This window comes from Eumetopias jubatus, unplaced genomic scaffold, assembly GCF_037043125.1.
Source record: "Eumetopias jubatus isolate StellerSeaLion01/CBP00866 unplaced genomic scaffold, mEumJub1_p1.0 scaffold_12, whole genome shotgun sequence".
In the NCBI taxonomy this organism is placed as follows: domain Eukaryota; kingdom Metazoa; phylum Chordata; class Mammalia; order Carnivora; family Otariidae; genus Eumetopias; species Eumetopias jubatus.
Genome location: NW_028274818.1, coordinates 70,499,092 through 70,522,252, shown reverse-complemented (window position 1 = coordinate 70,522,252; position 23,161 = coordinate 70,499,092). Strand labels below are relative to the sequence as shown.

At 54.1% G+C, this 23,161-nt stretch overlaps 1 protein-coding gene across 3 annotated transcripts in view; it reads right to left on the bottom strand.

Annotated features, from left to right (window-relative positions):
- MAPK8IP3 (mitogen-activated protein kinase 8 interacting protein 3) overlaps positions 1 to 20,448 on the bottom strand; it is a 47,989-nt gene extending 27,541 nt beyond the window's left edge. For 2 of the 3 annotated variants that reach the window (XM_028111475.2, XM_028111477.2), the window contains exons 1-4: positions 20,076 to 20,448; positions 6,228 to 6,348; positions 4,657 to 4,727; positions 4,317 to 4,408 (exon numbers count right to left, since the gene is read on the bottom strand). In XM_028111475.2, coding sequence (XP_027967276.1) covers positions 4,317 to 4,408; positions 4,657 to 4,727; positions 6,228 to 6,348; positions 20,076 to 20,393 — 602 coding nt within the window. In that variant the 5' untranslated portion in view covers positions 20,394 to 20,448. The remainder of the gene's footprint in view (positions 1 to 4,316; positions 4,409 to 4,656; positions 4,728 to 6,227; positions 6,349 to 20,075) is intronic. The other variant, XM_088017273.1, reaches the window with a different exon arrangement.
- Positions 20,449 to 23,161: the final 2,713 nt, after the last annotated feature.

Below are 23,161 nucleotides of genomic sequence, written 5' to 3'. Positions count from 1 at the left end.
GCTTCTCACAGAGCCACGCGTGGCCTGCTCCACAAGCCCTGGGGGTACGTGTGGGGCACTGCCTGTCCAGAGCTCGGCCACAGTGTCCCCTTGTCACATCCCGCTGCTCCTTTGGGAGATGCCATGCTCGTCCAGAAGCTACAGCCCGAGGGAGTCACGCTGCCTGTAGAGGTCAGGCTGCCTGCAAGGGTCACAGCCACACGCCAGTTCCAGGCCAGTACTTGGAGTGACTGAGCCGACTGCGAGCCCAGGTCCGTCTGACGCCAGAGTGCGGGGTCTCCACCCATGCCCACCGCCTCCCTGCAGTGCTAGCCTAGGGCTTCAGGCCCGAGGGCCCATCTGCGACCATGGATGTTTGCCGGGCGGGGCCCCTGTGCCGCTACCTATTCTGAGGCTGTCTCGGGGACCTGGGTCCTGCCCGCTGCGTCTGCTGCCTGGCCTCTAAGTGCCACACCCAGAGTCTGTGATCCATAATATCGCTGCAGAGAAATCTGTCAAGTGGGTCGAGGACGAGCCCTGGCCCTGTAATTAAGGACCACCAGCAGGACCGACTCTCCCGAACCCCAGGGCATCCCGAGCGCCCCGCACAGCAGCATGAACGCCGGCCCAGGCTTTACCTTTTCCTCCACGACTGGCGAGGGCTGCAGGGCAGTGACAGACACAGGGACGGCACATAGCAGCAACAGCACAGGGGTGAGACGAGAAGACAGCATTAGAGGGCACAGGTCACGCGCTCACGTGGAGGGCGAGTGTGCATGGCAGTGGGCTCCGCGCCACGCAAACACACAGAGACATGCAGACATATGCACGCGACAGACACACAGCACTCAGACACGTGAGCTCTCCGCTGAGCAGCCGGCCCGCGGCTTTGCACGCACACTCAGTACGGGGTGGGTGTCCTCTCCCAGAACCCCAGCACGCGTGCACACCCAGGCACACACACGCTCACGCTCGTGGGCCCACACACTAACCAGAGTTTCTAAAGACACACACATTGAGAAAACCAGGCCAGAAGTGAAGGGAAACGCCTGTCTGGGTTTGGCAGTGATCGATCAACGGCTCCCAGCGCTGAGGATGAGGCCCTGTCGGCAGGAGCCGGGGAGACTGAACTACGGAGCTGGGCAGACATACTTATTTCTCCCCAAAGAGCTGTGGCAGGAGAAGGGACAGCCCACAGAAGCGGGCCAGGGTGGTGGGGCCACAGATGCAGCAGCGCCGGTGACAAAGGCCAATGTTCCCTGGAAATGTTGGGTGGAGCTGCTGTCTGCTCACCCAGAAACAGGTCCTGGGGCAGCCAGACATGCACAGAGCGCCCTCAGAACGTCTGGGCCACAAGGAAGCGGCTGCAGGTGAGGCGCGAGCCTGAGTCCCAGACGGTGGCCGGTTCCGTGGGCCGTTGAGCAAGGTAAACATGGAGGGCGGGCTGGCGAGGCGATGGGGCAGCCCAGACACACAGCACCACTCCTCTGCCTCCCAAACAAGTGCTGCTCTGGCCGTCACCCCCACAGGACGACTCTCCTCCTCGTGGCCAAGGGGACATGGCGGAGGCAGGCCATGTCCACGGAGGGTCTCAGCTGACAGTCCAGGTGCCTTCTTTCTGCAGGCAGGAATCTCTCACACACGGTGGTGCTTTGGCTCAGGAAGGTCTATTCGTGGAGAGCCAAGGGCCTGGACACCATGCTGATCAAACGCACCCCAACCTTGGGGTGCTCTCTGCAGACATCTGGCCGAGAGCCCCTCCCTCTCCTGGGCAGCCGTTGGGTCCATTTTGCAAATGAAGGGGCTCCTGTGGGCTTGGCTGGGTGCGGAGAAAGCCCCCACCAGGACAGCCACGCCCGGAGGCACCAAAGGCCCCGAAACACCCAGGAGCGACAAATGGGTACAGCCAGGCAGCAGGCAGAACAGACCTGTTCCCTGAGGGAGGAGGAGAGCCCACACGGCCTCCAAGAGCTGCCGTGTAGCCTCAGAAGGGATCCCAGACGGGACTCCGTGAGCCAGCCCCTCTCAAGTGTGAGTCCTGACAGCAGAAGGGTGATGGCCACGATGGGCCAGAACCCAACTCCAAGCACAGGGAGCACCGCAGGGCCTGGTGCCAGGCTCGGTCCAGACTAAGCCACAGAGCCACAAGACCCACGGTGACAGCAGGCTCCCAGACCAGGTCCTGCCTCCGTCGCCCGGGGAAGCATCCATGGAAAGCAACCCCAGCCTGCAGTCACAGACCTCTTCTCTTCCACATCCAGGAAGAAACCAAGGCCTGACCTGGCCCCCGGTGACGGCTCCTAATAATGCTAGGGATGCTCAGGGCCCGGCTTTGGTGCCTGGGCAACTTCTGTTTTGGGCTGAGCCCACGTCATCCTGAGGTTCTGGGGATACCTGTTTCTGTGGCATCCCCAGGGCCCGGGGCACTGGCCATGCTGACTTAGGACCCTGAACGCTCAGGGCCTCCAGGTCCTGAGTTCAGAGAGCCCACCTCCCCTGGCTTCTGGGAAAACTGGGTCCTTCTCACTGGACTCTCTCCTTCGTGACCTTCAAGGTGCTCCTGCCTTAAAGGGAACTGGCAGGGAACCAGCCTGAAGGTTCCGGAATGCTGCAGCCCTCAGGAACTGGCCATAAGCCCAGCACTCATCAGGGATGCCCAAGCTGCCCAGCCGCTGCAGCCCCGCTCAAAAACAATACGGAGCCCCTGCCCCCCCAGGTCAGCATTCAAGTGCAGTTACTCAGAAATCCTCCTGGTAGCTTCTGCGTGCTGGGGGTGAGGATGTGGCGGTGCGCTCAAGGGAAACTCTCCCGAGCTGGGAGCCAGGAGCTGGGAGGCTGTTACTTCCCCCTTCAGACAGTCTTGACTCAGGATCGACACCTGCAGAGTTCTGTCCTTTAAGCTGTTTGGTCCGTACTTCCCACCTGGTGTGGGGTCGCCACCAGCAGCCTGTGGTCCTTTCTCTAGGGCCTGAGTGCACAGCAGGGACGCGTCCACTAAAAGCCTGGGACTGTCTAGAAACGTGCGGCCATCCCCACCACCCTTCCCAGGTGCCACCCAGCCTTCACACATGTGTTCCGTGTTTCTGTTTTCAAGTCGACGCCTTGAGCACAGGGGTACAACGGCTTTGCCCACTGGGCCCAGATAGCCACACGCACAGTGGAAGGGCCTGAACCCGCCTGTTTGTAGTGTACCCGCCGAAGAGGCAGGCCGGAGAAAGCTTCTGCAGGTGGTGGGGTGTGACCAGGGCTTCAGGCATCAGCCGCAGGAATGAGGGGCCATGGCTGGAAAGGGACCAAGAGCTGAGCTCCGTCTGTGGGACCTGGGATCCCAACCTCCGGCCCCTCCTCCCACCTACTAGAAACTCGGGACGTCGGTACCCTTCCCCCCCTACCCCAGGACCAGGTCAACGACCTCAGTCTCCCACAGGCCAACTCCTGCAAGTTGGCAACACCGTGGGGAGCCTCGCTGACAGTCCGTGCCCTTGGAGACAGTGGTCCAATCTTATCCTGACCGAAGGTGCAGGTTAGCTCCCCTCCCCGCAGATAAAAGCAGCGGAGCTCCTGGGCTCAGATAAGCGAGGGCCAGAGTCTGCTGGTGCCGCCCTGCCACAATGAGAATGTGCTCCCCGTGGGGGTCGCCGGCTGTCCGGCCTCCCCGACCCGCCCAACACGGTCAATTCTCATGACTCCAGGTGGTCAAGGCCCACAGAGTCACCGACAGCCCTGGATCAATGGATGTGGAGCCGCTGCCCCCCACCCCCCGACAGATCCACATCTCATAGAAATCAGAACCTTGATTCTCGAATCCTCCGGCAGGGGGGGATATCCGCTTTGTTTTGCAAAAGAGAAAGAGAGGTGTGCAAGTGTTTGGTGAGCTGCCTGAGGCTGCTCCAGACAGGGGCCGGAGCTGGGCTTCCAACCTCACCAAACGGCCCCAGAGCGCCCACGTCCTGCACACACTGTGCCATCACCACGGGGTCTCTGCAGCCGTCTGCACAAGACCGCGGAAGCCCCACGAGGGTTGATGTTGAGGCACAAACTTTAGTGAGTAGCTGAATCCACAAACACAGGATCTGAGTGAACAGGACTGGCCACCCCGTTTCCTGGGGCCTTTGCGACTGCACACGGCTGGCAGGAGGCCCACATCCCCCTGGCCCCACTCTGGTGCCTGGCCCATATGCACACACTCCTGCCCCAGCCACACACTCTGACCAGACCCCCTCTTTTGAGTCAGAGGTGGACGCAGCTCTCCAAAGGCTGCCCTCCGCTCCAGAGCCCCGGAGCACCCTGGGGACGAGGAGCCACTAGAGGCCACAGTCTCCAGCTTCCCGCCTCACCTCCTCCCCGGCAGGCTGCCCTCGGTTTGGCTGTTTCCCCCGACTTGCTGCATCTTGGACCTCTCGATATGCTCCACATAGGTCTGGATCATCTGCAAAGGGCAAAACTGCTGTGTGAGTCATCCGTGCTGACCCAGGCATCTCTCCCTCAAGCCAGTGGTGCTGTCCAGGCCGGCAGTGCTCTGCCAGCAATGAAGCCACGTTCGTGGAGTGGAGTCTGACCAGCGCACAGCTGGAAATTAGAAAGAAAAGGCCAGAAAGGCCAGCCAAGGCCAGCAGGCACACCCAGCTGCCAGGCTGCAGCCACGTCCTTGTGTGTGGGTCACGGCCAGGAACCTACCTCTGTGTGTCGCTGGTGCAGAGCGTTGTACTCCTTCTTCATCTCTGACTCTCGTTCCTCCAACCGGGAAACTGGAAGACACAGCCATGGACTGTCAACAACACGGCCCGCCTCGCCACGCCTCCTTGCTTCCCCTCGTGCGTGTGGGCAGAAGGTTCCAGGACAAACTGATGCCTGGTGCAGACAGGACGGGTTTGGCCCGCAGAGACCCCGGGGGCACAAGAAGGCAGATCCCGGCCAGTCTAGGTGGCATGTGGTGTGTGTGCTGCGTGCCTGGAGAGTGTTCAGCTCCACCACCAAGACAGCCAGGATGATTGCAACCCACCCAGGGCTGCTATCTGTGCCTGGGCAGCCCGAGACGCAGGGAGCTCGCCGCGGTCAGGCGGAGACAAGACGTGAGCAAGGGGCTCGTAGAGGGGGGCAGAGTTACGTGAGTAACCTCTATGACATAGGAGAGAGCTCAAGGATAGTTGCCATGGGGACCGAACCAACAAGTATCCCTGATGCACACCAAGGGCTGGAAAGACCAAGCTGCGGCCATGGAACCTCTGGGCTGGCAGGGCTGATGCCCAGGAGGGCCCCCTCTGGCTCTGCATGTGCTCCGCCTGCCACAAGCAGGTGAGCCACCTGACTCGTCGACAGGCCTGCCGGGCATCTTGCCCCCTGCGTCCCGCCACCAGGGCGAGCATCTGTGGCCCTTTGTTCAAACTTCAACTGTGTCCCAGTGGCCCCAGCAAGTGGAGAAGCTGACGCACAGAGTGAGGCAAGGCACGTGCCTGTCACGGGCCTGGCACCCACGGGTGTGGTCCTTCCATGTGTGAGCCACCCTGCTCCCCCGTCTCCCACCTTCCCTGCTTCCTTAAACAGATCTAACAGGTGACACCAGTCCACATCTCCAGCACCACCACAGGCTCTCCGGTTCCGCGATGTCCGTAGAGGCCACGTCCCCCACCTCACAGCAGGGGCCTCAGAGTCGGCATCTCTACACAGCTCTCTGGGGGCCACACACTGAGGAGCAGCAAGGGCATCTGCAGGAACTGGGGGTCAGAGGCTCATGAGACTCGTGTACCTGGCTGCCCCTACCCCAGGGATGGAGAGTCTGACCCCTAGCCTCTGCTCCAGCCTTGGGAGGGGCTGCCCATGTGTGCGGCAGGCCCTGGAGAGGACCCCTTCTGGCCTCGCTGCTGGCCACCTCAGCGGGCTCCCCCAGCAAGCTCTCTGACCGCCCAAGAGCAGCGTCTCCTAGGTGGCAGACAGACAGGAGCCGGCAACGCAATGGGGAGCTCTCATCGAAAGGGCTGGCGAGGTCCGGCCTAGGCCGCATATTCAGCAAAAATGCTTTGTCATCAAAGGGGCCTTATTTATCGATTTCTGCACAGGATTTGAGGCTGATTACGGAGACATGGAGCAGTGTGAAGGTATAAACTAGTGGTTGAGGGAATCACAGCGAAAGAAGGCAGCCGCCGGCTTCTATCAAAGCCTCTCCACATCCTTCCCAGCTGGGCCCAGTCTTACAACACACACATTCAAAAGCAATTCCCACTCCACCCTCCCACCCCCCAGCTACTTACTCTGATCTGCATAGTTTTTGGCCTTCAATTCCAGCTGGCGAGTCTGAAACTCATAGTGTTCCACCTGGATTTGCAGCTCTTTCTTCTCTTGTTCCAAGGCATCTTCAAATTCGATGAATTTCTGCGCACAGGAGGAGAAAAGGGCAGGCGTCGTGAATGTGGGATGCCAGGTGACAGCAGGGCTCACAGAAGGGTCACACCGCCTGCCACCCTCTGTGGGCAAACCCTGACACGCACCGTCCAGGAGCGGGGCCAGACGAGTTTCCCGGGAGTTAATACCTCTAGAACCTTCTAGTCAGCTCTCCATAGAGTCTCACGGGGCCCTGATGTAGGAACACTCATGCTTCCTTTAATGATCTGTCACCATCTTGAAAGTCTTTTTTTTTTTTAAAGATTTTATTTATTTATTTGACAGAGAGAGAGACAGCGAGAGAGGGAACACAAGCAGGGGCAGTGGGAGAGGGAGAAGCAGACTTCCCCCTGAGCAGGGAGCCCGATGCGGGGCTCGATCCCAGGACCCTGGGATCATGACCTGAGCCGAAGGCAGTCGCTTAACAACTGAGCCACCCAGGTGCCCGACCATCTTGAAAGTCTTAATAATTCTTGAACAAGGGACCCCAAACTTCCATTTCCACAGCGGGCCCCACAAATCATGCCGCTGGTCCTTTTCCAGAAGAGTAACATGACTCTTACCAACACTAAACACCTACATCAGGTCAAGTCTACTTTGCTCCTAATCTGTGTTCAGTTATGCTCGGTTCAGGAAGCCATCGCTACTGGAATAACCAACGGGGCTTGGTCTTTGGAATCTTTCCCTTACAACACAGAAAGTGTCTGAGCAAAACTATCATCAAACCAAGTGAAAAGAAAGCACTTTGCCAATAAACAAAAACAAAGACAACTCTTGAAAGATCTTGGGAGGGCTCCTGGCTCCACACTGAAAGCCAGGTATGGATGCAGGCCTCTGGGAGAGGGGAGGAATGGGCACCTGCGGCCACCCCAGGGTCGCGGGGGTGGGGGCGGGGGTGGGGTCCCCACGCTGATGCCACCAGCTGTAGTTCCTACAACAGCTCTTGGGGGGGAGCTGTCGACACCTCAGTTTTGTGGTGTGCGGAGCTGGAGAGGGCGGGGTGGGCAGGGGCCGGGAAGGGTGCGTGGGGAGCCAGGCTGGCAGCCTCACAGCTCCAGCCACGTAAAGCACCACCACCCCGCAGCCAGGAAAGTGCACACGGGCGGCTCAGCTGTGCACAAACCGCCAGCACACAGTTTGACTCACCTGGACACAAGCAGCATCTGAAGAAGAAACAAAGGTTATTAACTGGATGATACGGGTATGTTTTCATTTGGGTAATTTTAGTTCCTGTTAGTTAAAAAAATTAACCGGAGCACGTGCAACATTGTGCTTCTGTGGGAACATCAGGCGGGAGTATTACGAGAAGAATATTTTTTAAAAAACCGTAATTGTACCACCCAGAGTCGGTTAACATGAGGCGATGTCCTTCCAGATGTGCATGCATGTGTGCACACGCGTGCACACGAGCATACAGGGCCGATGCACTACCTCTTATACAAGGAATTCTGGGGACCATTATCTTCAGCCGCGTAACCTGAAGTGTCTTCCTGCATCAAGAAACATACTCTCCCACTTCCAGTGTCGGTAGGCATGTGTGTGCAGAGCAGAGCTTACTCCATCAATTACCTGCTGTTGGGCTTCAAAGCTGCTCTAAAGCGTCACTGGGGTCACGGCCTGTGGAAATGCCCCATGGCTTCCTGCGATGGGAGACCGTGGTCCTGGGCCCGCGAGCGGCTACGACCCCTCGGAGGGGCCGCCCAGCTCACTCTGCGCAGGCTGGGGCAGGAGCCTCTCCCAGGGCCTGGATGCCTAGGGACCAGAGCTGGACAGCGGTGCTGCCAGCCTGACGGTGGGACCCGGCCCGCCGTAACCATCCTGAGTTTCAGTTCCCTGGTGACCACAATACGTATCAGTCCCAAACAGCTTACTACGTCCTTGTCTGACGCCCTGCCTGCCACCGTGTTCCTGCTGTTCCTCGTGATCTGTGAGGACCCCGTCTTCCACGTGGCAGGTGCTTCCCCGGGACACAGTTGTGTGTGCACTACACAAGCGTACTTCATCATTTCTCCTTCCTTTGTCACTCTGAAATGCCACCTTTCTCACGTGCTCAATCCTAATACAGATTTCGGTTTATTTGTGAGCCAGGTCAGAGCTTTCTCTGAACGTGGACTGCTCCATTATCCCTTAATATCGGACACGTAAGTCATCCTTTCAAGTCCCCTTTTCAACATTTTCTTGGTTATTCCCACTTGCTTATCCTTCTGGATTAACTTGAGAACCATCCGGAGTCACTCGATATGTTTATTTTTGCATAAGCAGTTTGCCTGTCCAAAAGCACCGGCTCTCTGGGCCTCGGGATGGGGTCCCGACCTGCGGGCTGCACCCCTGCGGTGTCACACAAAGAAAAGGAGTCATTTCAGGGACATGTCCCCTCTATGTTTGCTCATGCATCACCTGCACTTGAGAGGTGGAAGTCAGCTGAGAGATTTCAAAACTATAGATGGTGTCAGAAAGCCCGCTTCCAGATTCTTATGAAGGTCAAGAGAGACTTACTTAAATCTATCCTGATAGGTGATCATTAGAATCCAACCTGAGTGACAGTGCCAAAATGCTTTGTCATGCCCTAAAACCATGCCTACAGATTCCTGATGGAGCTAGCCCCAAACCAGGTCACAGGCAGAAATCCTCTGACCTTGATATTTGAAGGCTTTCAGCATCAGGAAATATGGAGACATGAACCAAGAGAGAAAGCAGCTAAGTGAGGCTGTGTACACAGGCATTCTCAAGGCCACAGCAGGTGGCAGGGAGACAGATCCCACAATGGTCAACAGGATGTCTGTGGTTCTCAGGCCACGTGGAACCCCGGTGCCAAAGGGATGGCCCCACTGGGCGGGGATGCTCAGTACTTCGTAACTGGTGCCCTTCCATCGTCTCGGCACCCCTGCGCAAAGGAGCGTGGGTGCTCCCGTGGGAGCCGCTCCCCAGGTGAACAGAGAGCCCCAAGAAACACACAAGTGACCATCAGCCGACTTGAGGACCCTGGCCTCGGACCCTCGCCCTCCCTGCGCAGCTCCCAGAGGCACCTGAGCAAGGTGAGACCACTGCTTCTGCATCACAGTGAGTGCGGCCCAGAACCTCTGTCCCTGGTCCCCCGGACGTGGGCATCCTACTGGACAGAAGTGATCAGGGGGCCCCTCAAGGCCTCCGAGTCTGTGAAAACATTACAAACACAACGTGGCATTCTACAGCTTCCAAGAAATCCTCCTTTTTCTTCCCCTCTTGAAGATATTATTTCAATGTCATTCAAGTAATTTCGGTTAACAAAAAACAAAAGCCAGCCATTTAACCAAAATGGAATATGCAAAGAAATCATCAAATATTATAGGGAATAAATAATGTGAAGGAACAGTGTCTGGCCAAGACTAAACAAATACGGAATCTTTGTTTCTTAGGAGGGAGTGCTCAGGGCTGGACTGGGGAAGACGTCATCTTGGCAAGTAAGGGGGAGAGCAGGGGCACCCTGGTTGGCGGTTAGCTCAGGAGTGAAGAGAGCAGGTGGCACAGGGGACGGCCACAAGGGAGCAGGGCACTGTCCTACCTGGGTTAGCGAGAGTCACAAAAATCCAATAGAGGGGTTCAAAAAGACAGAAACTTTTTATTTGCACATCATTTACTTTGGATTTAAGGGAATCGAGACTTTTCAGTGGTGGGGGACAGTGTAGGGTGGAGACTAAGTCAAGTCTATAAAGAAAGTCTTCCAAAAATTTCTAAAGTAGAATCTGACTGTAACAAAATAGGACTGGAACTGAGAAGAATAAAAATTTGACTATGAGCATTCGGGTCAAGTGGGTCTGCGTGGTACTGGATTACACAAAAATACAAATCTCCTCTATCTGAAATCCCCTCTGCACACAGCAGTATCTCAATTCCAGAGATCTCCGGAAGGCGCGACTACAGCAAAGCGAAAACTTCGTACACACGCTCACTGTTTGTACTACGAGTTTGAATTTGAAATTATCATCTGTCCAACCAAGTCTAATCAAAATGTCATGAGGCACATGATAACCCACAGGATGTTTACGCTCACTCATAGGACCGATCTTCTGAGCTGCCCGAAGAGCAATGACTAGCCATTCTATGACAAAGGGACCTGCATCTTATCCTTAGCATCTAGATACAAAACAGCTAATTCTTGCATCTAAATACCAATATATAACACATGATTCCCTTTTTAGATTTGTTTTTAAGTATACTACTCCCTCCCTCCCACTAACAAAGAGCTGGGTTTTAAAATGAAACTCAGCTTTGGTTTTCAGAATTTGCTTTCAGGTGAATCTCAAGATACATACTGAAACAACCTGAGTGCGGGCTCTTCCAAACTAGGAGCCAGAGGAGGCCTTTCTCAGTGTTCCAGAGAACGAGGTCATTCCTCCTGACGTGTACAAAAAAGCACAGGTAGAAATAAACTGACTTTTCACGTCAAATATAAAATTAAAACCACAGCAGACATCAGGATCCCCGATTCCCAGAACGCAAGAGAGATTATCAGGTAAACACTCTTTTATAACGTAATCATCTGTTCTGACAACTTTCATAACCCAGGGTTATTTTAATGGCAAAGTAAATTAGCATATTGATTCTAATTCTCCCCTCGTCTGTGTCCTTTAGGTCAAGGTCATACATAGGAAATAATTCAGTTCTGGCTGGTTTGTTGGAAATGAACCCAAAGGGAATCAGAGATCTCATTTTCTTCGATCAATTCCTTCTGGGGGCAGTGAGGGGATAGAACGGATTTCCAAAAGAAAAGTGCTCTTTTTTAGACTTTTATTTTAGGCAGGCAGAGCGGTAAACACTCAGGCTGTGGGGCACAGGCTTCCGTGTGTGGGGGCTGACTCCCTCATACAGTGTTTATAGTGATCAAATATTTACCAGGCGCTCCCGGCGGGGGGGGGGGGTGAACCCCTGAGACCTCAAAGCACAGATGTTCTTTACAGCTTTCTTTCCATTTTCCACAATGGGGTCAGCACACAGACGTGAAATGCAGGGTAGGCAGGGGAGTAGAGCAGGATGGAGCGAGATGGCTCGCTGGGGGGGTGCACGGCAGAGGGACGGAAGCGCAAGTCTGTATTCTAGCATGACACACATGTCTGAGAGATCACTCCACCCCCGTGCAGGAATCCAAGAATTGCGCTGGAGTCATAAAAAAAAGCAAAGTTTCCTCACGTTTGTGTTAAAGGGACCACTGATTCAGCATCCGCCTGAATGGAATCCCAACGAACGGCACTGGTTTAATTCATAGTGATTTCCAAGGGTTGGCAAGACAGACACAAAAAATCTGTGTGTGTGCCCAAAAGAATGTTATGGTTATGTTTACATATTAAATATTAATAAACATTTTATATATTAAGAGACAGGCTATATAAAATATATACATAGGACACATAAAATACATGATGTGGTTGGTAATGTGGGACGGAAGGAAAAGGAAGATAAAACTAAAAGCCCGATGCCCCACGCCGGGAGAAGTGAACCTCCAGGACCCCGTGTTCTCTGGAGCATTCTCAGCAGTGTACCCTGGCTCCCTTAACTTGCTCATCCACTCAGCTTCTGCCTGGCTGCTGCTGGGTTTAACAGCACACGGGCCTAGGGTGCTGGCTTTGTGGACACAGGGTCTTGCTGTCCAGAAATGAACACAGCAGACGTGACCCGGGCCCTGGGCCACATGCGTGAGCAAGCACCCACGGGCTTCCACAGTGAGGAGAAGAGCCCATGAAGGGGTCAGGCACCCAGAGTGCATGAAGTTTCTGGGGAGGGGTGCACGGAGACTCTTGTGAGAGGCGTCACTTTGAATCTGTCGCTGCAGACAGTCAGAATCTAAACGTGCCAACTTTTGCTGCCCAAACCCTACTAAGTGAGGTGTGGTCCTCCAGGACAAGGACCTGTCCCCCGCTTAACCTGGCATTCCCCAAATCTTCTGCGCATGAGAGGTGATGAGTACGCGGACTGATAGCTAACTTCCCTGGGGTGAGACTTTTCCGCCCTGGTGACTCGGGTGCTTTTTTTGGGACTGACTGGTCCTATCGCCGGCCACCCACTGCTCCAGACCTCTCCTGGGCTTTCTCTCCCTGGGAACCCCTCAGATGCGCAGCTGCATCTGAGCCGGGTTCGGAGAAGCCACCTCCCGCTCCACCCATAGGGGAGGGACGGACGGCCACATGCGCACAGGGCTCAGCGCTACAGGGAGGGATAAGGACCACACTCACAACCACCCGGAAGAATCTCAACATCATTATGCTGACCAAAAGAAGCCAGACAGAAAAAGACAAAACACCTGCACAATTCTATTTATATGAAGTTCTGGAGAACGTGCAGGACTCTACAGTGATGGAGAGCAGACCAGTGGGGATGGGGAAGCAGGGGGAGGTCACCAAGGGGCAGGAGACACTCAGGGATGGTGGCCACTCTGGGTGGGTTTCTGGGTGTACACATGTCGAGACTCACCAAACTGCACAAATACATACAGTTCAGTGCATTCACCTCCATAAAGGTGTTAGAAAGAAAGAAACACAGAAATGAAGATATAGCCCAGGGTCAAAGATCTCGCCGTGGGCCGTGACACCAGCATTTCTAGGCGCTGGGGACTTCTCGCCAAATTCTTCACAGCCTTTTGATAATTTCCTCACCTCCCCATTCTATCCTACACAGCTGGTACTCCTGTTTTGTTGCTGTTTATCTCACACTGTTTTCTTCTGTCTGGTCTCCTGTAACCAAACCTACTGCTTCGGGAGCTCTCCTCTTTCTGGAACGTGCTCACCGAACAGCGTTTCCCTGTGTCACCTGCCCGCCCTCCCCGGAGAGCTGAAGGCTCCCGTGCTCTGTGGCCTGGGGCGGGGCTGCCTGTGCTGGGGGCCCTAGTGATGTGTGGCTGTTTAAACTCATTAAAATGGTGTAAAATAAGAACTCGCTTCCTCTGTTGCATGAGCCATACGTGAAGTGTCAGTGGCCCCGTGTGGTCATCAGCTACTGAAGCAGACAGCACGAACGAGAAATTTCCATCCTCACAGAAGGTTGTGTTGAACAGACCACTGCTCTACCAGCTCAACCACAGAGCCCTTGCCCTTCAGGGACCAGACACACTGTTGGGTGTGGTGTGCACAGAGGCAGAGGAAAGCCTCCTCTCTCTTCATCTGCACACGCACAGGTGGCTAGCATCTCTTTGAGGTGTGTCGTCAGCAGGAAAAGAACCAGCCTTGGGGTAGAAAGAGCTAGAAGGGCACTGCCCCCTTAATCAGGCAGGAGGCAGCCGTAGGGTGCCGGGGTGCGCGGCACAGGGACCTATCCCTCTAGCTGGGCCCTAATTCATCTAAGCATTCAGCATCTGGATGCGCTCTGTGCAGCCCTCGTGCCAGACGCCAGGAAGGCAGGGGTGCCCAGGAACTGGAACCGCACGCAGGGGGGCGGCGCAGGGAACAGGCCCCAGAGGGAGGTGGGCCTGGCGACCGCATCAGAGCGAGGCCAGGCCTGGCAGGGTTCAAGCAGGAGGGGATCCTCTCTCTCTCTCTCTACCCAGAGTAGTCCCATCCCCACCTGTCACTGCGCATCCCACACGCCTACCTCATCAGCACGTGGGTGTCCAGTAATGTCTCCCCCAGTACCTCCCCACCGGGTGCCTGCCCCCAGATCCAATCCCCAAAGCCTGCAGCCGAGTCTGGCATCCGGACTGCCGGGAACACGGGGGAGGGGAGATGGGACGCGCCTTTGCAAAAGTTCCCTCTGGCTGAGGAAGGGCTGGGACAGGGAGCGAGGCCGGGAGGCCAGTGGGAGGCGCCAACTGGAACCAGGACAGTGGCAAAGGAGACGAGAAAGGTGCCTAAAACCAAAATTGGGCCAAAAGAATGGCTGGGACTCGGTGAGCGGTGGGACAGGGGAGCTAACACCCGGACGTTTCCCAGAGCACAGGCATCACATGCCTGAAAAGGCACGCTGGCCCGGCTGCTGGCGGCGCCCCTGGTTGTCTGCTGTAGTAACAGGCCGTCCTGCAACCCTCCTGACGAATGGGGCCTGAGAGAGGGACCCTGTCCCGTGCTTGTTGGGCCTCGTCTCCTGACACCTGTCCTGCACACAGCAAGGGTTTCAGACACTCAGAGAAGCACACGACATCACCTCCGGGGGCTTCCTGCCAAACTGGGGGGCATCCCACAAAACAGGGGTCCTGTGATGTCACAATCGTCGCGGTTGCAAAAAGCAGAAAGCGAGGACCCAATCCAGAAGAGAGGAGGCTATGGGGACAAGCAGGACCCTGGAGGTCATGCAGAGCGAGAGGGAGGGGTGGAGAGACAGAAGGAAGAGCAAGGTAGAAAAATGTTCCCACTTGGGAATCTGGGTGCAGGGTGTTATTTCTGCAACTTCTAGAAATGATTCTAATACAGGAAGTTTTAGAAAACTTTAAAATAAAAAAACCAGTGGGGAACCTGGCTGGCTGAGTAGGAGGAGTGCAACTCTTGATCTCAGGGTCGTGAGTTTCAGCCCCACACTGGGGGTAGACTTTATTTTAAAAAAGTTTTGTTTTGTTTTTAAGATTTTATTTATTTATTTGACAGAGAGAGACACAGTGAGAGAAAGTACACAAGCCGGGGGAGTGGGAGAGGGAGAAGCAGGCTTCCCGCCGAGCAGGGAGCCTGATGTGGGGCTCAATCCCAGGACCCTGGAAACATGACCTGAGCGGAAGGCAGACGCTTAACGACTGAGCCACCCAGGTGCCCTAAAAAAATTTTTTTTAATAAAAAGACCCACAGGGGCACCTGTGTGGTGCAGTTGATTAGGCATCTGACTCTTGATTTCAGCTCAGGTCATGATCTCAGGGTCCTGGGATGGAGCTCTGAGTCGGGCTCTGCACTCAGCACAGAGTCTGCTTGAATTCTCTCTCTCCCTCTGCTCCTTCTCTCTCTCAAAATAAATAAAATCTTTTAAAAAAATAATAAAATAGGGGTGCCCAGATGGATGTCGGTTAAGCGTCTGCCTTCGGCTCAGGTCATGATCTCAGGGTCCTGGGATTCAGTCCTGCACTGGGCTCCTTGCTTGGTGGGGAGTCTGCTTCTCCCTCTGCCCCTACCCCTGCTCTCTCTTTCTCTAGTGCTCTGTCAAATAAATAAATAAAAAAAATCTTAAAAAGAAATAATAATAAAATAAAATAACCTGCAAAACCCAGATATTAACTTTAATTTAGAAGCCCCCGTTTGGGAAGAAGTAACTATAGCAGTCCTTGACCCTGCTGTGTAGCTGTGGCCAGCAGCCCAGAGAGTTTCTGCCCCCGGAGGACAGGCAGGGGTCGGGGCCCCTCCCCCACATGTCCAATCTGGCTGGGAAGCACCTCTTTGTCTCCATTTTTAAGGGAGCTCTGGTTGTTCTCCTGCAGACTTGGTACAGCTATCTTGGGTCGACCTTTATTTATTTATTTTTAAAGATTTTATTTATTTATTTGACAGAGAGACATAGCGAGAGAGGGAACACAAGCAGGAGGAGTGGGAGGGGGAGAAGCAGGCTTCCCATCGAGCAGGGAGCCCGATGCGGGGCTCGATCCCAGGACCCTGGGATCATGACCTGAGCTGAAGGCAGACGCTTAACGACTGAGCCACCCAGGCACCCCTTGGGTCGACCTTTATTTTTTTATTTTAAAGATTTTATTTATTTATTTGAGAGAGAGAGAATGAGAGATAGAGAGCACGAGAGGGAAGAGTGTCAGAGGGAGAAGCAGACTCCCTGCCGAACAGGGAGCCCGATGTGGGACTCGATCCCGGGACTCCAGGATCATGACCTGGTCCGAAGGCAGTCACTTAACCAACTGAGCCACCCAGGTGCCCTTGGGTCGACCTTTAAAAGGCAATCTGGAAAGGCAGTGCTGGCCACTTAATCTTAATGGCTTTGTCTAAAAAAAATAATAATTTTTTTTAAAGATTTTATTTATTTATTTGAGAGAGAGAGAATGACAAAGAGAGCACATGAGAGGGGGGAGGGTCAGAGGGAGAAGCAGACTCCCTGCTGAGCAGGGAGCCCGATGCGGGTCCTCGATCCTGGGACTCCAGGATCATGACCTGAGCTGAAGGCAGTTGCTTAACCAACTGAGCCACCCAGGCGCCCCCAAAAAAATAATTTTTAAAAACTGTTTTTAATAGTACAACATGGCAAGAAAAGAAATCCCATGTCTTGTCCAAGGTGAATTTGCTGTTTGTAATGTGGGAAACCAGAAGAAAACCTCCGCTTCAGTGCATCAATTCACTGAGAAGAAAAGGCAGATTGGTCATCTCTACAGAGGAGGATTAGGGCTTTTCCTCCCTCCAGCTTAATCCTATCCAAATGTTCTCCCGCAAACTGAATTACTTTTATGTAACCAGAAACAAACAGTTTGGGGTAAAACTTTCCTCCTGTTGGGTGCCTTTCTTACGAAGCAGCAGATGCCGGGGCCTCAGCAAATACCCACGTACACTGGACAGTCTTGTAGGAGTTCGGGGTATTACTAGTAGTTTCTTTAGGGCTGAGATGAGTTTGATGCAACAACAGCTACTGATTTTTCATCCTATGTGCTACATGCCTGACCTCTGCAGGGAAGAGGGCTCTTTGCTATCTGGGGAGCCCTCCGCCTGTTCCTCTTGCAGGGTCACACCAGGTGGGCATCTCCTCACGCTCCAGTCCTCCCACTCAACTGCCCACTTCCAGCCTTTCCTAATGGTAGGAAATTAGATAAAGATTCAGCATTTTTAAGGTCTCTGTAGAAATTTTAGAAGCCAGCCCTGCAAGCTTGAGCAGGACTCAATGAAGTCAGTTATAAGTGCAAAGCCCACACAACCAGAGACCGAGATGCCCGCACTTGCCATCTGCAAATCCATCAAGGTGCTCTCTCACCCGACTCAACTAAACCCGTCTCTCCGCAGTTCTTCAGGAAAACAACAGCCAACAATGGGACTTGGCACTTGATATGAAAGCAGCTTCAGGGCTGGCAACTCCCTTGCTTTACGGAGGTGGCCACGGCAGCCAGAGAGGGGCAGACTGGTCGATGGAAGTGCAGCTCCCAAGGGCAGGGCTGGCACTCAAGCCTGCGTCTGTGGACTCTGGGCCTCGGCCCCACTCCTTGGAGCCCACTATCTCTAGCCAGACCTAGAACATACTCCCCATCTCTTGTTGCTGTTATCATGGGCAGTAAGTGAGGGACAGGGATATTTGCTCTGCTCAAGGCTTTTTAAACAAAACCTGCAGGTTCCGCCTGCTTGGAAGACTGCAGGCGGCTTGGGTTACCCAGCTCTGACTAAGCCTTCTTGAGCAGAGTGGCCAGAGACGCAGCAGCTACTGGGCAACATGAGTGTGTCTCAGCCTGTGACGTTCCAGCTTCTGTATTATCAAACACACATCTGTGATCTCAATTCCCCGCCTAGGAAAAGAAGTGGTCTTTTCCACAAAACTGGAAATGACTGTCTGTTGGATTTAATGAACACGATACAATGTCAAAATGGTTACGGTATTTGGCCCTTTTCCTTAGTTGTAACATCACCTGAGGTCTTTGCAAGGGCATCCTGTTAGCATCTAACCACAGCTTTGTGCTGGCTAGCCAAGCATTTGTTTGCTTCGTGGCTCTCTGCTCAGGAAGCTCTGTGCCGCTTCTCTTCACAGCGTTAAAGACAGTGTCCTGCAAACCACACGTACACCCTCTGGCTCTTAGTCCAGGGGAGTGCGAGGGGGAGGCCAGAAGCAGTCACTCATGGCTGAACTTGAGCTGTACAGAGCAGAGCAGAGGCCTCATGAATACTGAGCTAATTTTTAAGCTAGATGGTTATGGTTCGTAGCCTTAAGGTTGTCCATCTGGATTTTCCCCCTTCAGTGTCTTCTCATCCACAATGCTGACCACAGAGGTACGAGAAGAAAGAAAACAAACTTACTCAAAACATCATCAGTTAGACATTACGTGGGTGCAGAGAGGAGTCAGAGAAGTGGAGGGCACTGCCCAGCACTAGGGAAGCAGCCCCAGCCCCATGGCCGGGCAAGGGAACCCCAGAACTCCAGTATTCTGGAAGTGAAGCTCACTGATCTCCCACAGCAGCATGATATAGAAAGAAGAACCCAGGCCAGGATTCAGGGTAGACTGGGTTCGCTGTGGCTCTTCTAGGGCATGTGATCTTCGTCCAGCACCCCACCTTCTTGGGTCCACTTCTTCCCCAGTAAATGCCTAGGGCCACTCTCAACCCTAAAATCCTATGAGCTCTTGCATACCCTTAAGTTGGGACCTTTAAACCAGTTCACAGCTTGACACCCCAATCAATAAACAACAGCCTCTTGACAGACGTATGAAATCCAAAAGCAAAATAATTACCAAAAGTAGGAATGATATAAAGCACTTTAAGTTTTTATAAACATGCTTTAAACCAAACTAGGACATAAACCACTCTGATTTAAGAAAAAGCCCAAACACTGAAACAATCTTCTATTTCAATACTAAAGTAAAAAACGTGTTAAGTCTAATCAACTGGAAAAAAAAAAATGTGGCTCATTTAATAAGAAACTCTGTATTCATAAAGCAGAGAATATCACCTAATGCCTAGAATAACAGAACATCCGAGAAGCTGAGAGATCACCTAGGGCAAATGATTCATTTGATGGAAAATCAAAATCCAGACTGGGCACGCGATGAGGCCAAGGTCAGAGGAGCAAAGCAGGGATGGGAGCCCAAATCCCCTGCATCCTTGGGTCTGGCATACTGGGAGCTAAATGTTTGATGGTGAATGAATGAAGGCAAGCAGTGTTTCCTACAATGCACGGTTCAGCAAACTGGTTCATGAAGAAGTGATTTCCAGGTTATGGAGATATCCTAGAATGCCATCAAATAATTCAAAATTCCATTTGTAATTTCTCAGAAGCCAGAGTGGAATTTCTCAGCCTTTCCCAGATAAGCTAACAACCTTCCCAACTGAGGGGAGGACAGGGCAAAGACATCACCTCCAGAAACCTGGAGTCCTTCTCCGGTGCCAGGGTGGCAACCCAACCGTGGCTCTCTCCTTAGGTGTTTACATCAATCACCAAACTCATCCATGTCACAGACCTCGGAAACACTGGGCCAGGGACAAGGGAAAGATCTTGTGACAACAGACCGCTTCCAGACGCAGAATCCTAAGATCAGATATCCCTTTTCTAGCTGGATTTAGAATTGCAGCAGCCAAACACAGTAATGGGGTCTATTTAGGAAGCCGGTTTGCGCGCACACACACACACACACACACACACACACACACACACACACGAACGGACATCTGGAATGAGAGGTGGGTATGGGGGAGGAAGCGAGGCCTGGTGTGAGGTTCGGGGCCGCTGAGGCTGCAGGCTCCTGTGCCGCCAGGGGCTCCGGAGTGGAGCGGGGGGGGGGGGGGGGGGCGGCGGCCGGGGGCTCAAGGGCGGAGCAGGAGAGGGTGGCTGCCGGGGGCTTAAGGGCGGAGCAGAGGGGGATGGCGGCAGGGGATTCCGGGGCGGAGCAGGGAAGGCGCCGGGTCGGGGGCTCCCGGGCCGAAGCAGTGGGGGTTGAGGTCGGCCGGGGACTCCGGGGCCGGAGCGGTGGGGGGGTGGTGAGGTCGGCCGGAGGCTCTGAGGCCGAAGCAGGGTGGGGATGGTGAGGTCGGCTGGGGGTTCCGGGGCAGGAGCACGGTGGGGAGCTCCCGGCCCCCGGGCGCGGCCGCCGGGGCGGGGCGGGGCGGGGCGGGGCGGGGAGGGTCTCCGGGCGGCCGGCCCGGCCCACGCACCTCCTCGGCCTGCTTGCGCAGCGCCTTCTCCCGCTCGTACTGGGTGAGCAGCTGCTCGTTGTCCTCGCGCAGCAGCTCCAGCTCTACCTCGTGCTCCTGGTTCTCGCTGAGCACCGAGTCCAGGTTCTCCAGCACGTTGACCACGAGCGGCATGAGCTCCTTGACCACCTCCTCGTCGTAGCAGTGGATGAGGCGCTCGAACTCGCGGTAGATGGAGCCCGCCAGGCCCGACACCCGCTCGGACATCACCGAGCCGGAGCAGTAGTCGTCCTGGTACACCACCACGCCGCCGCCCTCGTCCATCTGGATCTCCATCATCGCGGCCACCGCCGCCGCCAGCGCGGCCCGCTGTCCGCCGGCGCGCCCGCCCGCCCCGGCCGCCCGTAGTCCGCAGGCCGCGGCCCGTAGCCTCCGCCGCCGCCGCCGCTGTCGCCTCAGGGCTCAGGCGCCGCCGCCGCCGCTGCCGCTGCCGCTGCTGCTGATGCTGCTGCAGCTGCTGCCGCCGCCGGCGAGGCTGCGCCCGTCAGTCAGCGGCCGGAAGTCCTGCTGCTCGGAAGTCCCGCCCGAGCGCCGCGCCGCCGCGCCCCTAGGGGTCGTGGGGCCCGTGACGTAGCGTGAGGTCGCCCCCGGAGCGGAAGCTCGGCCGAGCGGGGCCGGAGGCATTTCCGGTCGGGGTATTCACAGCAGCTGCCCGCGGGCGCGGGTCACACTCCACGGACTTCCGCAGCTACCACGACACCGGCCCTGTCCCGTGACCTGGCGTGTGCCCCAGGAGCATGGGTACACGGTCGCCACGCCGCCCGCTCCCGCGCACTCGTCCCCCCCGAACCCCGGAGGCCCGGTAAAGGGCAGTCGCCCCTCTCGCCCCCTCCTCCAGGCCGCCGCGGAGTCCTGCGTTCCATGGGCCTCTTTCAGACTCCCCAGGCCCACTTTACCGTGCCACCACCCACTGGGTCTTCCAGTTCAGTGCTTGTATTTTAAATTTCTGTGTCCTACTTGATCTTACAGTCTACGGCTTGATAGGCTTGCTATTTCTTATACTTGCAGCCACTTCTATGAAATCTCTTAAGTTTTTTTTTAAGTAAGTCTCGTAATCACCCCGCACACACGGCCTTCGCGGGCCTGATTGTGCTGTCCGGTGTTGTGGTTGACTCTGGCCCTGGCAGCCCCGCCCTTCCCTTATGAATTTGGTGGGAATACTTTGAAGCCTGAATTTAGAGTTGCTCCGGACGGGTTTGCATTTTCTTTCACTGGCATCTGGGGACACCATCAACCCACAACTTACACTTGCAGCTTGGGGGCCACCCAGGTAGTGCTAATTCTGATTTAACACAAACACAAAACTGTCGTAGCTTAATGCCGACAGAAATGCTCTTACCCTGGCTTTTACCTAACGAAATGCTTCAAGGTCAGTTCACCCTAACCTGATTGCACCAAATCAATGAACTGTCCTGCAGATGATGCCCTAAGTACTATTACACCAATCTTCTCCTTGTGACCTAATTTGCTCTATGGATGGATGCACACCCACTCCATTAAGACAGAAACCAAGATCCCACCTCAGATTCACATTATCTGGATTTTGATGCTAGCTAAGTGACTCAATCATCCCAAATTTCATTTCCAAACTGAGCCTAAAAATATTACCAATCTCCTGGGAAAGTTATGAACATTATTAATAAGCTAATCCATGAAAGGGACTTAGCACAGCTCTAGTCAATAGTAAGCATACAATATAGAATAGGTTTATTCTCAAAATGAGGACAAACAGGTATGTTAAGTTTTTCCTGGTAAGTTACAAAGAAAGCTTATGAGTGTTTTGGGGGGATGGTGCCCAACTCGTAAAGACATGCCTTAGGCCTTTTTTCGGACACAATCCCTGAAGTTCCAACTATAGTCGGGCAGCCCCCACTGTGAGAGGCCAACTGACTTTGCCACCAACTTTATTGTTTTTTTTTTTTTAAGATTTTATTTATTTATTTGACAGAGACACCGCGAGAGAGGGAACACAAGCGGGGGGAGTGGGAGAGGGAGAAGCAGGCTTCCTGCAGAGCAGGGAGCCCGATGCGGGGCTCGATCCCAGGACCCTGGGATCATGACCTGAGCCGAAGGCAGACGCTTAACATCTGAGCCACCCAGGCGCCCCGACTATATTGGTTTTCATTACTAACATAATTGGACACATTTCCTTGACATTGGTTGTAACAAAGTTTTAACAAGATAATATGCTGGATAATTCCTGATGCTTACTGAAGGATACAGCTAGAGCACTTGCGCATCAGGCAACCTAAGCTAGAACTTGCTTTAAAAATAGACTTGCTTTCAGATTTAAGATAATTGGAGATACAAATTTTTTTCTCACTGCAAGACCCTAAAATGTAAGATGAGAACACAGGTCTCAAACGTTCCACTTTAGCCTGGCTCTGTCAATGGATGGAGCACTGGGCTTCCAGGAGCGCACTTGCTGTGATGAGCAGTGGGTAACATATGGAAATGCTGAATCCTGTACCATACAGCTGAAACTAATAGTACACTGTATGTTACCTGGAATTTAAAGAAAAACTTTAAAAAAAAGGTCTAATTTAATTTGCTAAGAGTCATCTAGATCCCTGTAATATCCTTCTCAATTCTTCCTATGCTAAATTTTGATGGCACTTTGTAGTCACACATAAAACAGGAATATTTCATTTATGATCTCCAAAATACTAAGGATTAAGGATATCATGCAAAGAAATGAACTGAATAACACAGGAGGAATATACATCCTCACCAAGTGTGGAAAATAATAGGAACAAGTTATGCTGTGGAAAGACCCAGTACATTTCTGGAGAAAGCACAGGACATGCAACAGTAACCTTTCCGGTTTGTCACTCCCTCACTGTAACATGGGTGGAGCTACATTGTTCTTCGACCTTTCAGACGTGGCCGCTGCCCAGCCCCTGGAGGCAAATGGGTTTTGACTCTGCGGCCCGAGCTGGCCTATGGCTGGAGCAGCGGCTCCAAACTGGCAGTGTAATGTTCCCAGCGCCTAGCCCAGGTCTTGAGACATGCTCCACCCTGAAACGTGTTTTCAGATGAACAAATGA